Below are 16,389 nucleotides of genomic sequence, written 5' to 3'. Positions count from 1 at the left end.
ATGTGTTTGCTCTGTGCCTGGGATAAAATCCTCCCTGAGAGCTGGGCGAGGCTGTGAGTAAACAGCATTTGTCTTCCAACCTCCTTTTATTCCCCCTCACTGTCAGACTGACAGTTCCCAAATTGCATTTGACCCACTGGAGCATCACCCCCCATACCGGCGTGGCCCATCCTCTGGTTAGAGAGCCAAAGCCCCCAGCAGAGGGCACAAGGCAGGCGGGCAGGAGGGGAGCCACGGAGGAAAACAGGAACTCCAAGTTCTGCAGAAGGGCGGGCACTGAGGCCTTGTGAATTTTTAATATGGTTGCTACCGCCTTTGGGGGCTTAGCCCAGATTCTGCCGCGTGAAGCAGAGGAGTTGGCTTCTCCTGAGCTGTTCCGCGGTATAGCCAGCGTGCTGATGGCTGTCCTCAGCGGCTCTGCCCCCAACTCTGATGGGGGACCCACGGCCCCGCCTGGCCTCTGAAAGACCTTGACTTGAAAGCAGATCCGGCTGCCACAGTGGTGGTTAGGCCAGGAAGCAGGACAGGAGCTAAATGTTAGAGTGAGAGCTGCCCGGTTCCCAGCCCCCGGGAGATGCCTGAGTGAGCGCCCATCGGGACAGGGGAGCTGGGCAGACATCGCTGGAGCGGAGCAGCGAGCGTGAGCCCCAGCTGAAAGAGCTCCTCTTGCTTGCCTCCACAGGAAGCGGGCTTACAGCAAAGAGGCTGTGTACAGTGATAAGCTCCAGCATTACAGCACCGGCCGAGGTGAGTAGAAAGCACACAGCCCCTTCCTGGTAGATGAGGTGAGTGCTTGGAGGGCTCCCTATAGCCAGACTGGCCGGTCCCAACCACAGGACTTCTTCCAGCCCTAAGTGCTCCAGCAGTGGCCTCTCTCTGCAGGTTCCCACGGGCCTCAGGCTGCCTGCCCGCTCTGCTGTCTGCCCATAGTGGGCACTCATTGGGTGCCCGGCGGGTAGGATTCCCCATTGATAAGCCCATATAGGACACAGAAAGCTGGGGAAAAGATTGGGTTTAGCAAGCCAACGAATCCTGAAATCAGACTCAGTGGGAAAAGATGGAGGGTTCTCTATTAACATCTTCTGTCTTATCTTATCCAATTGAGCGGCTGGGGAATGTGTTAACCAAATTCACAGATAAGCTAGAGAACATGAATGTAGGGAATTAAAAAGATAGCAGAGCCCAAGAGGCCAGCGTGTTGGGATATCTCCCAAGTGTTTTCTTTTAAGCAGTACCTTTAAAAGTTTTTCTCACTCATTATCCTACCCATCTCTTTTTTTAAAACCTATATATATTTTTCTAACTAAAATTTCTCCTCACCCACATACAGTGTAAAGTCCTATGTTGAAATGATTCTTTTATCTGTGTCCTTACAACATTGTGGGATCTGAACAAGGTCCCCTCTAGGTCAGTTGGGCCACTTCCCCACTTCCAGAAAACTTAGATCCTCGGGCCATGTTCTCTTTCTAAATAACTCCTTTTGCATTCCGCAGATGCCCCCAGAAATGCATGGCAGCACTTTTGCACTGTGCTCTGTCGCAGGCTCCTTCTGGAAGCCTCATCTCACCTAAACCCCCTGGTACAATGCCAACCCCTTTCTTCCTGTTCACTCAACAGTGGGCATGGAAGACAGACCTCGTGGACACCCCCCCCCCCCCACAGCATGCCTTCGGTTGGCAGTTCCTAGAACGAACATTGGCTCAAAGGCAAAATTTCTTATGGAAACTCTTTCCTTCTCCAAGGTTCCCCAAGACAGGAAAGTGAGGCCAGGAGCTTCACCCAGCAGGTCCACCTCAGAGAAGCCAGTGCAGGCTGGGACTGTATGCAGGCCACTCTATAGAAATGGCTTTGCTCTCGGGGTGGGGGAGGGGTGGGGGTGTTTCAACCAAAGACCAAGAAATGGCCAAGGGTTTGTAGAGGACGGAGCCCCAGGCGGCTGGTTGCTGTGCCCAGGCTGTTATTACTGGGAGGGAGGTGGGAGCTCGGTGTGGGCTGCGAGGCGCCGAGACTCTCCCACAGGGGTCCAGGGCAGCACAAACATGGTGGGGGATTGGGAGAGTGGTCCCCTTCTAAGACTATGGGCAAAGTTCCTGCAACACTCAGAATCCTATTTACCATCCTTCCTTTCCCTGTCCCGGCCACGCTGTCCTCCATTTTAACCAGTTGGAACTGGTTTCACAGGGGGAAACCTTACTGCATTCTCTGACTCTGTGCCTCACTGCAAAACCTACAGATATGCTTACCTATTTTAACCTGTGCATTTGCCCTTCCAGGCAGGCTCTTAGCTTCCCCAGCTGATAAACAAAGACTTGGATTTATCTCTGATTCTCAAGTGAAGGTCCCCACCCCCCAAACCGAGCATCAGAATTACCTGAAGGGCTTTCTCCACCCCCCTGCTTCCCCGCTTCTGCCTCAGGATTCTGACATTGCCCCCACCCACCCCCTGCTCTGGGCTGACTCCCGGCCATATTAAGGGCCACTGTGAAATCCATTTCAGATTTGGCATCCTGTGAGCTCTTTTGATGAAATATTTAGAGATGGCCATTTCTGCCTGAATGCAGAGGATGCAAAATCGGGTTCAAGAGGAGGAATGCCATTTTGGAGACTAGAGATGCCCTAGGGTGAGAATAGGGTGCCCTAAGAAGGTGCTCCCCTTTTTAAAAGGCAGGCAAGCTAAGCCTTGTCACTCTTTGGGCAGGGTACAGAGGGTCCCCAGGCATTGAGTCCAGGTGTGGCTTGGTGCCCGTTGGGCCACATCAACCTGAGATCTGGCCATCCTCCTGCTCTGGCGGGGCGGGCTATGCTGGCCCACCACATGGCACCCACGTGCACAGAGGTATGCTTCCACGACCCCCGGAGCCCCTTCGGGGGGACTCTGTCACCTCTGAGGCCGACAGAAGGAGGCCTCCCTAGTCGTTAGGTCGCACAGCAGTAACAGTGCCCGGCTGCAGCCAGTAAGGGCAGCCGAGCACACGGTGCCACCCGCGATGAGCTGTGCGGTCACCACCGCTGGCACTCAGGGCGGACGCAGAACCAGAGTTCACTCCCTTGGCTGCTTTAGAAGGCTGTCTTCTTTTTCATTCGGCTCACCTTTTATAAGGGTCCTTGCTCCTGTTCATAATCATTCTTTTTATCTGGTCCCCGAAACCTGGCTCCCTTGGCAACCTGGTTCCCTAAACTTGTAGTCTCGTGCATTGAGCTGCATTCGTGCTTTTTCTGCCGTGCACATCCGTATCACTCTGACCAAAGCTATTAGTGTTGAAGAATCACAGCTGAAATGCTATAGAGCTGGGGCAAGGTTCGGCACACTTGTAACAGAAGAGAAAACTCCGGGCTCTGATGGAGGAAGGATTAGGAATATTTAGTCTTGGAAAGCCTACTCTGTGCCATGAATTGGGAATTTTATTTTGGTAGCTCACTTCAACTCATCCAACCCTGACAACCACTTGGGGGGCAGGCATTAATGGAAGGTTAAGTGACTTACCCTGGTCACACAGCTCCTAGGTGGCAGAGGTGGATGGCACGCTCTCTAAGTCTGGCTCCAGAGCCCCTGCTCTCACCACATTGCAGAGGCTTAAGGTGCCTGGTGATCAGGAGGAGGTGAGGATGGGATGCAGACTAATCTTAGGTGTTCTGGTTGGTAGTTTATTGGTTGCCCCACCCCTGGTCCCACTGTAGGAGGCAGAAAGGTCAATTATGTCTAATCCGAGTGTGTGCACATAACTCTACCTGGACCGCCCACATGCATGCCCCTGATGGTGGGATGTGGCCAGCAACTGCAGCTCTGAAGACTTCCTGCCCAGGGAGAGACAGGAAGCGTACAGCAGCTCCCAACTGCATTCATCAGAGCCCCACTTCTCTTCACCACGGGCAGGGCAGAGGGTACCATAGAGAGGCTGGTGGTCTCTGCCCTCCCAGGCCCTCCTATCAAGCTGACACAAAGGCTGAAGGAGAAATAACAGAAATCTCTGCAGATGGAATACCTTCTCTAGCCCATCCAGAATGGCAGAGCTGTTCACTCTGAGAACACTGGGGCACTTGTTTATGTCCCTCCTCTGAGCCTGGAGCACGTGAATAAGCATGTCAAGGGGAGGTTGGATTTGGGTGAGAGAGATTAGAGGGAAGGCAAGTTGGAGAGAGAAGCTGCCGGATGTGGTGCTGGATGCTTGGATGAAGAGCCTAGAAGCTTGTGGTTCATATTCAAAGATGGGTGGGTGGGACTGTGGTTCTCCCGTGTCCAAAGACAGGCAGACAGATGGCGTGTTCTCATGATTTCTGTGAGCCAGATCTCAGAAGGTGCTTGCTGGCTGACTAAAAATTGCCTGGACAGGATGATCCAGGTAGGGCAGGGTAGGCTTGGCAATCTATCTTAGAAAAGTTCCAGTCAATTCTGCATTTGGGAAATGCTACTGGGTATTTATGGGGCTTATCTAATTACACACCTGATAGTGGCTGATGTCTCACTGATTTCTGAGTTGGGTGAAGTGGGGAGGGGTGGGGAGAGAGGAAGAAAAGAGTTTGGTAAGGGGTCAAGGGCTTTCAGGAAACAACTCTAACATAACCATCTCCGTGTTGCAGGCAACTGCAGATACAGTCGTAGAGCTATTCTTAAGCCTCGAGAAAAGCAAAACCAAATAGGGTATGTGCCCAGGGACTGGCAAAAGCTATAATTTCCACCTAGGGCAAGAGGACAGGGCACTGAGATGACAGAACAGGACTGTGAGCTTGATCCCTGCCAAATGCTTGTAGAGACCAAAGCACGTGGGTCCTGGGCATTTACAACCAAATTCAGTGATCATCGGGAAACACAGAGGATTATTAAGAAAACAAAATGAGGACCTCATCTCACTTACTAGAGTTATACATTTAGTAATTTCAAGAGGAATTGCAGATGTAGTGAGTTTTTATTTTGGCAAAAATATTTGATGATCTCCTAGGGGAAAGCATGTAAAGTGAGTACAGAACTTGTCTTCATACGCAAAGAAAGTGGGTTAGTGGCTCTGTCAGCCAGGAAGGAAGTCACTAGCTTTATTCTAATCTTTGTCCAATTCAATCTCTGTTCGTTTGATTGTTTTTTAAATTCACGAGTCAGGTGCAAGCAAGCCTAGGGATGCTTATCAAGTTTGGAGGTAACAGTTGGAGAGCATAACTAACACCATATAAAACAATCAAAATTCAGAACTATCCAACAGCTTTGAATGCTAATTTGAAATCTGCAAGATGAAATGTTAGAGGGATAAATCTAGAATCTAGTGTTTAGGCTAAAACAAAAATAAAGCAACACAGAAAGGAGGAGACCTGACTTGCTATTCGTTTGTGTGAAAATGTGTAGGTATTTAGTTTACCACATGCTTAATATGAGTGATACATAGCAGAGTAAAAAGCCAAGCACTGTTATTGATGTAAAACAATAATAAAAATAATGTCCAGTTTCGAGTACTCACTGTGTTAAACACTTTACCTCTGTTAATTCATTTAAGCCTCATAACTGTCCCAGGAGGTAGATTTTGCATGTGAAAAAACCAGCCTCAGAGAGGACAGGTAACCTGTCCGGAATCTTGGAGTTAGTGATTTGCAAAACAAGGTTTTAAACTCAGGTCTATCTGACTCTGTGGTCCCCAGATCAGAGGAGGTGATACACAGACATGCTGTCCTCTGTGCTAGTAAGAACACATCTACAGTGATGTTCTTGATTCTGAGGACCCCGTTTCGAGAAGAACATTTTTGGCAAAGCAGCCTGCCTGTGGAGAGTGGCAAGTCCTGATCTCTTACCTTAGAAATTTGGAAACACCCGTTCAGTGTTGGAGAAACACGGGCAGGGATCAAGCATGACACCTTTAGGGCAAAGGAAAGGAGATGTTGTCGTGCTTCATGAAGTTAAATGGAACCATCGAAGGAAAGATCAGAGTAGGCAGACATTTGATTCAGGAGAGAACACCCCCGCCCAACTGGAACTGCCCAACACAGAGCCAGGTGGCTTTGTGGGGAGGTAAGCTCTCTGTTCCTGGAAGCATTCAAGCACAGGCTAGATAGCGATCGGTAAAGGATGTTGTGGAGCCAACTGCTGCTCTAAGTGGGAGATTGGACCAGAAACACATCTCACTCCAAGACTCCACGCCCAGCCTTCCTAGCTCTGGGTGGGAAATGTATTTCAGAACTGTAGAGGACCAGCAGCCAGCCCACTGGAAATGACCTTGGGCACCAGGGTGAAGGTCAGGTGGACCCATTGGAGGAAGAGACAGACTGGATACTTTGGCTGCCTCTTCTGGGGTAACAGGAGCATTAGTAACTGGTCATGAGTAAATGAGGGCCTATGAGCCACGGAGCGAAGGGCCCCAAGGGCAAAAGGTGGCAGAGTTTTCAGTGGGTGCTTATTAAATGTCAAGGAAATTTAATGAGCAACTCCGTGGCTGTTGCCTTTGGGTTGCCAACAAGGCTTTGATGGCCCAGAACCAGTGGGCCTTGCCTGGAAAGCCGTTCCTGTGCTGGTCATTGAAACCAAGGAGCAGGCAGATGTTACATTCTGTTTCCTAAAGTACCTTCCTCAATAGCAAGTAGCCTGTGGCCTACTTTCCTTCTCCTGGAGATACATACGAGGCAATTACTGTGGTTTTAAGAAAAAACTTTAAAAATATGATGAAACTTCCAAATACAAGAAAGGAGGAAGATCCTCCTCAGATCCCCTGCTTTTCCACTGAGGCTCATTGCCTCCCTTGGGGCTCCCCTCTTAGATTCTTCCTCCCACCCTGCCTGGGCACCCATGACCTCTGCTTCTTCCTGGAAAAAACCAACTCCCTATTGCCCTGATCTTGGCCCTCAGAAGCAGGTAGAACAGACTGTGTCTAGTTTCTACCAAGCTTTCCTGGTAGGTTTACTCCAAGAAACTGCCCATCACGCCAACAGCTTCAACCACCACCCGTGCGCCTCTTCAATCCATAACTCCAGATTTAGACGTCCGGCTCTGTTTCCATTCTGAGTTTTATGGTTGACTTCTAGGCACTTGCATACTTCATCTGTGCATTCAAAGTGTAAAAGCACGTGTGCAGACTTCCCTAATAATGGGGTTTCTTGCCCAAAGTCCGTTACCTGGTTAACAGTACTGCTTTATTCCACACGTCTTGGCATTGATTTGGATTCTTCTCATTCCTCTTTAATTCCCCATCTTTAAATGCTCACCAAGTGCTATCAATCCTCCCTTTGAAATTTCTCTCGCCTCTTCTATTGTTCTTATTGCAGCACGCTGGTTGAAGACTCTACCTTGCGCTTTAATTACTGCAACAACCCCATAGCTGTTTTGTCCGCCTCCAGCCCCTTCCCCACAACATCCATGTGAACATGGCAGCCCACCAGCAAAAGGAATTCCCCAGGGCCTTGCTCTTAGTGCGTCCCTTCCATGCAGACGGAACAGTTGTCAGCTCTGTGTGTCCGACGGCACTGATCTTAATGCCTTTGGTTTCACAGTCAAGGCCCTCCCGTGCTAGCACATCAGTGTTCTGCCAAGCTGGTCCTCTCTTCCCGCCACACTGAAGCTGGTCACACTTTGCTTATTCATGCCATGGTGGGCTTCTCTCTGAGCTTTGTTTTATTTTATTTTTTTTAAGATTTTATTTATTTATTTGACAGAGAGAGAGTACAAGTAGGGGGAGCAGCAGAGGGAGAGGGAGAAGCAGGCTCACCAAGCAGGGAGCCCGATACGGGGCTCAATCCCAGGACCCTGGGATCATGACCCTAGCTGAAGGCAGACAGTTAATGACTGAGCCACCCAAGCACCCCATCTGAGCTTTGTTTTAGATACTCCAGGCTTCTCTCTCCCCAGTGCATGACCACGGGACCTGTCCTTCTTGGATTGTGACCTGGAATGCTGGCATCCATAGCCCTCTGCCTTCTCTGGTTTCTGCCGCATCTATAGCTCATTTCCAGGTGTGGGCTCCCGATTCCAGACTCTCCAGCACTGTTCCCCAGGTATTTCAGGTCTTCATCAGAAGAAGAACCTCATGAGCTTTGCTTTTCCTATAGCTCCCATAGTCCCTAGAACAGTGTCCTGTCAACGTTGAGACAAATGAGGGATGATCAATGTACTGAGGCAGAGCATTGGATGAAGTCCCTCCCGGGGACTGGATTTTATGTGCTGATCCCTAAACTGCTTCCCTCCTGTGCTTAAATATCTGGACCAAATTTAGGTGAGTCACAAAGATGACAAAGTCTGCCTTGGATCCAGAATGGGGCCCGAGGAAGCACACTTAGCTCTTTCCCATGGCTCTGTCAAACCTGCCGGGACACAAGGTATCAGTGACTGAGAACAAGCTAAGTCACTACCTCTCTGGAGCCATACTGTGGGATTCTAGGAATCCTCAGCCAGCAGGAGGGCATCAGGCTCTTCCTGGCACCCCTGAAGCTTCTCAGCCTGTCTGCTCTCCATGGACCCCCAAGATGTCCATGGCACTGATTTTGTACTTTCTGAGTACACAAGAGGGCTGAAGAGGAGCACTCCATCTTCTCCTTTAGCTCTTAATCCTCTTATGTCACCCATCATTTAGAACTGGCCCTTTCCCAGCCTGCTTCTGCTCAGCCCTGAGACCCTGGCACTTGCAAGTAAGTCTAACTGACTTTTTAGATACACCCCACACATCTGCCAGCATCCCCAGAATTTGTCCCAGCTGCTTCACTTTTGAGAGCCCCGTGATGGAGTGATGTAGGGTCTCTAACAATGGCCAAGAGTTTCTTCTCCTTCCAGGAGTGCTCTGTGCCACACAAGAAGGCTCTGGATAGTGGCTAAGTCATTTGTCCCAGACTTCTATGCCTAAAGCATGGGTTGATGGGTAAGATTTGGCTAATTTCCTGGGACTATGGTCTTTTAAAGTTGGAGGCAGCCCAGGCTGCACCCCCTAGCTGTAGCGTAAATGGGTTTTGAAATCAAAGAACAAACATACCTGCAAATTAGTTAATAGAAATTAGTGAATTAGAAGATCATAAAATTGAAGATTTTTTCTCTCTCTCTCAAGGCACTAGCAATCAGAAGTTTAGATCCGTACACATTACTTTTGTGTCAAAGGTACGTAACGTATGTTAAAAATAAGAAAAAAAAAATCAGTTAACTGTAAAAATAGTATAAATATATAATATTAACAACAATAATAATGTAAAACACCGTACAGAGCATTATAAAATGCTTTATATTATGAGCTATATTGCATCTGATATTATTATTACTACCACTGATAATATTTCCCCAACACTCATAATCTGAGAACAATTTCTGAGCCCCATCTCCAAATGTTTGCCTGACTCCACAGCTGACTTGAATTCCTTGTTCACTGTCTAGTGATTCATTGCACTAAATACCATTTTCCTGATAATTAAAAACTGCTCACTGGCAAGTGGGAGCAGGAACAGGCTGATGCAGGATTTATGCAGAAACACAAAATGAGCCAAAAGACAAATGACCTGTTCTGCCTAGCTAAAGGCATTTTTTTTTTCTCGTCATCTTCTGGGACTTGAGAAAGCCTAGCAGTAATGCAGGAAAGAGGTCTGGAGAGTGGTGTTATTCCAGTATGAGGTAGATGCCGGGGAGCTGTGATGGGCACGTGCTCGGTCAAATCACTCTCCCGATTTCGACCGCTGGATCCCTGCCCCCAGCCGGAGGAGTTAGGCCAGGACCCTCTGCTAGGGCAGCCCTCTTAGATCCTCATCAGGGGAAAAGCACCATGTCTGAGCCGTTTGGTAGACTTTTGATTTCAGTTTCCCTTCCTCGATGTGACAATGGTATCTTCAGTTTCAGGGAAAACAAGTCCTAATTCCTACTACTGCACAGAAGCAGAACTTCACAGGCACACTGCATCTCCTCTCCTGGGCTCCTCCATGCAGCCCCCTCAGCTGCTCGTGAAGGGCTTTACTAACAGTCAGGACCCCTGGCCCCAGATCAGCTGTGACATCACTCATGTGCCTCCCTGCCCCCATTCCTACAAGCCAGCAAGGTAGCAAACCTCTCCGGGAGAGTAAACTGCACCCATCATTGAATTGTGAACTTGCTCCCACCTTGGTGCATTTGGTTGCCTGTTGCTGGCCTGGAAGAATGCCAGCCCCATCAGGAGATGAGCCATTGCCCTCTGGGAGTAGGTCCTTCCCAGAATGGATGGGGGCTAATATCTGTAAAGCTCATTAACTCAGAATCCTTTCTCCTTCATCCTTATATGTGTCTGTACTTACAAACCATTCATTACTGCACATTCTAGATTGTTTAATTAGTCTTTGTGGAAGAGTTCCTGTAGGACAGCTTAGCATACATTGTTTAAAAGCCCTTGATCTAAAATAACAAGGTAGTTATTTTTAAAGTAACTAATATAACTCTAAGTGGCTGACATGCCCCACTGGCCACCCCACCTAGCTTCCTCTTCCTACCTCCCCAAACACTTCCTAGAACCATTTACTGATAATCATCACGAGTGCGTCAGTGTGCGAGCCCTCCCTGTGTACATCAGGCGCTGTGCTGGGTATGTCACTTGCAATATGTTCTGTAATATCACAGTCACTATGGGAAGGAGCTGCTAGCTTCGCCACTGGCAGAGGAGAGGCCTGTTCTAAGAGATGGATGTGGCTTTGCTGCATTACGCCCAGGCTAGTAGGAGGCTTTGGGATTCTATCCTCGCCTTTCAACCCCAGCTTCTGGGTCTCAGCCTCCTCTCATCTCCGCACAGCATGGAATTCGGGAAAGTTCACAGGTTGTGACACTGACCTGCTGTCCGTTTGGCATTTTGAGTGGGTCTGTGGTTGCCTCACCTCCTGCGCTCACCCCTTCAGCTCATGCTGCCAACTTCCACCTACCCCATCTGTGTTTCTTCCCTAAAAAGCTCTCTCTGGCCACGGAGGCTCCCTGCTCACCTGCGCAGCAGGCTGATCAGCCCCCACCAAAGGCTTGATGGGAACCTGGATGATAATAACACAGCTCCCTCCATCCAGGGTGGGCCAACTGTGAAGCATGTGCTCATGCACACCAACTCCCACAGCTTCCCTGGGGGGGCTTAAGCCTGCTTCGGTTACCCGCGTTGGGAAGTGGCTTGAGAACACACTTTTTCTAGGCTGACTGCCTTGCCTCGATCTTACTTCCCCACTCACCTGTCCCTACTGCTGTGGGATCATCTTTCAGATAAGCTACTTGTTTCTCAGAACCTTGTCCCAAGGGTTGCTTCTGGTGGAACCCAAAGTTTGGCTGCCTGGAGATGCTGATCTGGCTTCGTTAGACACTTTCAGTCTGGTTTCAATGGTTCTTGCTCTTCACTTGTTCTTCATACCAACTGAGAAAGAGATGAACCCCATCCCTACTTTCCTTTTAGTCCACTGTTAGCAAAGTAGAACACCTGCCTCTCTCTCTCTCTTTCTCTCCCCTCCCCCCACATTCCCCAGGGATTAGAACACTGTACATAAAGGTGAGGATCTCTGTTTGCTTTGTCCAAATCTCAGTCGGCAGATGCCAAAGTCAATGTTGTTCTTCCCAAGTTTCCAAGGAGCATTCTAGCATGGTGTTGACTAACCTAAAGCAAACAGCCTAGCATGCTAGGAGTGATTTTATTTAGTGACTGGGAATGAACTATTTTTCAGAAAGAGTTGATCTTCTGGGCATAGCACCTGGCTCTCTCTGACTTAAAACAAACAAACAAACAAAAAAAACCCTTCACTTCTTTGCTGTATCTTCCTTCTCCCTCTGGATTGGATTCCAGCACTTTGAATCCTTGCCTGAATTATGACCAAAGCAACATGAACTTGGGGGAGCTGTAGAGTCCTCAGAGTTTTTTGGATGATAAATGTCAGAACTAGCCTTTGCATATAGGGCTGCGAGTCAGCGAGATGAGGTGCAGTGGGGACGGGAGGTCCCAACCTCAGACTTGGGTCCTGACCGTGGGCGCTCGGCACCTGTGCCTTTCCAGACCTGCCTGCCCTGCTGACCTGACTCTTCCACCGACCAGACAGCAGCAGCAGGCAGGCAAACTGCCTCCCCCTCACAAGGATGCCATGCTGGACCATGTGGTGTTGCTTTCAAAGTCCTCTCCTGCTCACCACACCACCACTGAGGAAACAGTGTCTAGACTTTGCCTAGTGACACATCTGACATGTTGAAAATTACATTGTGAGTGAATCCATTTGTTTCTTTGGTTCCATTTCCTTTTTTGTCCCCTCTCCTCCACTTTTTGAATGTATGTTTTTTGCAGTGACAATTCTCTATTTTGTCCCCATGCACACCTATTTATCTTGCCACTCTAAACATCAGTGACAAAGTCTATATTCCTTTTTGTATTTCTCATTCACCCTTTTATTTGTTTTTCATACTTTTGTGTGTCTGAGGGCATGGACGTTCACTACCATTTTTCTTTCATTCCACCTCATTTTTTTTCTCTGTAGACTTTGTTCTTTATCAGTATTTTCTAAGCTTTTCTCTTGACGTTTTTTCTTCTGGTATTCTGTCTTGACACTTCTAATTTGGGGTTTTTGTAAGAGCAATTTCTCCTTCTCTCTTTCTCTCTCTCCTTTTTTTTTTAATCCATCCTCATCCCTCTTGCAGCCTTGGCCACAGCCGTCAGTTATAACCTTAATGGTGGCCTCCACTCAGAAAAGTTGTCAAGTTGATAAATATTGATATCTACCCTACCATTTTACCACCGCTTTTCTGCTAATGCATTTGGTTGGCATCAATCAGTTTCTTTGCCTTCTGTGAGTGCTCAGTGTGGGAACTGGTCCCGATCTGTCACTTATAAGTAATCTGCTCCACATTTCATCAAGAGCTCAAAAAGAGAAGAAAATATGGAGGAGAAGTAGAGGACAGAGAACCAAGCTAGTGTGGCTCAGAGGGAAGGGAGATGGGAAGGCCCAGCCAGGCACAGAGAGGCAATCTGGTGTGTAGGGGAGCTGGGGACAACAGCCAGGACTTACCGACCTCCGTGTCCTCTTTGGGATGTTAACCCTGCTTGTCTCCTCTAATAAGGCTCCCCAGGGATGAAGATCTACATTGACCCCTTCACTTATGAGGACCCCAACGAAGCTGTCCGGGAGTTTGCCAAGGAGATTGATGTATCTTTTGTGAAAATCGAAGAGGTCATCGGAGCAGGTATGGCTCTCCCCTCCCCTCGTTTCTGTTCTCTTGGTGTCCAAACATCTTCTTCCCACCGTCCAAGGTGTTCTCTTTCAGCATAAAAAGTCATCCCATTGAGAAAAGAGCTTCTAACATCTTTCTCCCCAGAAGATGAGTCTGAATCATCTACAATGTGTGTCTAGGGATCTTTTGGGGACCTTGATCATGGTGGCCAAGCTTGACCGGTGTTGGAGAGAAGTCAGCTGTAGTTTTGGAAGATTCAGACATAGCTCTGGAAATGGACTACCAAATGCAGATGAAGAGAGAGATCTAAGGTACACAGTTGAGAAGACTGAAAGAAACAGAAATTTTTAGAAGCTGGACGTAATGTCTCACTCACTGATATTTCCATGGCTCTGGATCAAGATTTCTTCCCAAACTTTCAGTTCTCCTTTTTCTATATACATGCATTTGGAGACAGATCATGATGAATTGAAGAGGGACCACTGTTCCCAGAAGAAAACCCACCCCTAACTGTATTTCCTACAAAAGATCTATGATATGGACCGTAACCCAAGACAGATTTCACTTCCGAGAAACATGCATGCTCTCATCCACCTTATTGCATTGGAATAGAAACTCAGCCCAGCAGAGGACTAGCTGCCTGAGATGCTCTCAGGAGCTCCTACCTAAAGACTGACGTAGAATTTTCATCTTTCCTTAATGGATCAGTAGTTGAGTGAGTTTGGCAATGGACCCAGCCTTTTTAATGTGAACGAGTAAAATATCCCGAAATATCTTCACTTTATAAGCAATCTCTTTATGCCTCCTCTACTGCCTGTTTTGAATCTTCTTAAAACTGTGTTTGCTTTGTGTCCTCTTTCCTTTTATTTTCTTCTACAAAATTCTTTGTCTTTCCTTCTTCTCCAATTCTTGTTAGCCATTGTTCAAGCTCTCTTCACGCATATGCTGTTGTCTTCTTTTTAGTTTCTACGTTTAGAAGTGCTTTATTCATAGCAATATTTGGAGAGCCATGGAGTTGCCTCTTCCTGTAACGTTTTAACTCGATAAAATATGCTTAAAGTCTTACAGACAGCCACTTCGTATATTATCTTTAGGGGGAAAGTCACTATCCTTCCATTCACTGCATCTCTTAATGCACTGAGGGGTCACAAAGCCATCTGTGAAATTGGAAGTCACATTTGACAGCTTACCCATTAGGCCACCATTTTCATGCTCTGGTTTCTCTCTTAAAGAGCTCCACCCTCATGACATCTTTGTGGGGGCTGCTGGGACTGCCCCTGTCAGGACACACCTCTCCCCCTCACCAACCCCTCAGGAGTTCCAGCCAGCTGGCTGTAATCTGATCCACATGAGTCTATACGTATTTCCCATTGACTTTCATTAAATATGTTACTGAACCACGACTTTCACTTCTGTGCAGATAATTTTTTCTTCCTCCTTAGATGCTGACATATTTAAGGATCATGCCTTGGAAGGCTGGATACCAGATAAATTGGATTACTCCTAGGGGCTCAGATTTCTCCAATGAACTTGAAAGAGTGTTGGGAAGGCTTGCTTTCAGTCCTGCACCCTGTTTCCCCACATTATTAATTGTTGTTATGTCATGTGGTAATGGTGCTAGTGATTTTAATGTTTTTATTTATGTCATGTGCTTCGAGCAATGTGTTCTGGACTGCATTTCACCCCAGAGAGCCCCCATCAGCCCCCTCCCGCCTTTGTCAGGGGAAGAGTAAAGAGCCTTCTCACTTTATGACCCTGCCAGGGAGTGACGACTGGGGGTGAGCTCACCAACAGCCGGATGCCTATAAAGGGACAATCGATGGCGCTGCTCCATCCTTCACTTTCCCTTTTTGTGTAGCCTGGGCCTCCGCTGCCATGTTGGTGCATCTTGCTCAGAGAAGGTCAGTCCTCTCCGAGGCTCACGTGGTAGTGGGGAGGGATCGATACATTTAGCAGTTCATGAGACGTCCAGCAGCACCAGGTAAAGACCCGTGCCTGGTCGCTGCCAATCACCCTCTACCAGACGCTCATCTCCTCACGATTCAGAAATTCCAGGGCTAATCCCTGTGGATGTTAATTCACTATGTGCAACTGGATGCAGTTTTAACAGAAGACACTCCTAGCTGGAATCAGTCCCCACTTTTTCTCCTCTCTCTCCACTCTTGCTTCTCCCACACCCCGCCTCACTGAGACTGACTTCACTTTGTGCTAAAAGAGCTGGTGTGAAGGTCAAGTTAAAAAGAAAAGAATTTTGTAAGGTAATGTTTATACAGTGTTACTGGCAATCCTGCTCTTAGCTTCCTGGCTGATTGGGAGCAGGGGGCAGAAACTTAGGGTTGCAGAAGGTAACAACACATGAAAAGAAGACTCAGAAGTCAGTCGTCCTTTTTTTGCTTATGTATTCCTTCCTTCCCCCTCACCCCTCAACAAGCTCTTATTGAATACTTCTTGCATGCTGGATGTGGGGTTCCGGAGATGGACAAACAGCAGTCCTCTCCCATCCCCAGAGGTCTGACAATCTTAATGAGAAATAGGCCAGTCATGTGTTCACTGCTTCACACCATCTGCAACAGGCGTGTGCAATGTTGGGCCAACACGGAGCAGAGCTCAGTTCCTTGTTCTGGGAATGGGCAGGGGCATCAGGAAGGCTTCACAAAGGAGATAACTTTTGGCCTGAGCTTTCAAGGATGAAAACTAGTTGGAAGAGCAAGTTTTTTTTTGCGAAACTCATTAGAGAATGAGACAATGACAGAAGAGGAAAATTGCATGATTTAAGGAGAGAAATGAATGTGACCTTCTAGCAGCAGGCTGCTGGAACCAGCTGGTACCAGCTCACAAGAGCCGACTGTGTACATCTCTTTCCAGCCCCATGTTCAGTGATACATGTTGGTAGGGCCACATGAGCCCCAGGAAGAGTATTTACACAGTGGGAATTGGCAAATACTACAAATGGGAGGTATCTGTTTCTCTGTTTCTTTGCTTCCTGGAGAGCTGGTAGTTGAACACTTACTAGCACACCCCAGCCTTCCAGACTGTGCAAGGTGTTTCAAGAGAAGTGGGCTGTGATTGTTGCAGGAGGGGTTCCGTTTAGAGTTCAAGAAGATCCTCGTTCATTAAACACTGATCCTGTGCCTGGGACTGTGGTGGGTGCTGGGAAATGCAAGATGCCTAACACCCCCTGCCCTGTAGGGGTGATGGTCTAACACACACACCATGCCTGTCCACAGGAGGATGGTGGGCCATTGACTGCTGCAGATAATGGACACCACTGGACTCTTCAAAGAGGGCCACAGGCCCTCTGGAGC

The 16,389-nt window shown here is 48.1% G+C and overlaps 1 protein-coding gene across 1 annotated transcript in view; it reads left to right on the top strand.

The window, feature by feature from the left end:
* Window positions 1-16,389, top strand: part of EPHB1 (EPH receptor B1) — a 427,022-nt gene that overhangs the window by 345,695 nt on the left and 64,938 nt on the right. The window contains exons 9-10 of the mRNA XM_045903730.3: window positions 683-747; window positions 12,974-13,096. Coding sequence (XP_045759686.2) covers window positions 683-747; window positions 12,974-13,096 — 188 coding nt within the window. The remainder of the gene's footprint in view (window positions 1-682; window positions 748-12,973; window positions 13,097-16,389) is intronic.

Source organism: Mirounga angustirostris, unplaced genomic scaffold (assembly GCF_029215605.1).
Source record: "Mirounga angustirostris isolate CCGP_5_RB_7025 unplaced genomic scaffold, mMirAng1.0.hap1 SCAF_1, whole genome shotgun sequence".
Taxonomy (NCBI): Eukaryota; Metazoa; Chordata; class Mammalia; order Carnivora; family Phocidae; genus Mirounga; species Mirounga angustirostris.
Note: the sequence above shows the minus strand (reverse complement) of the source record. Positions and strands in the feature narration are given on the sequence as shown.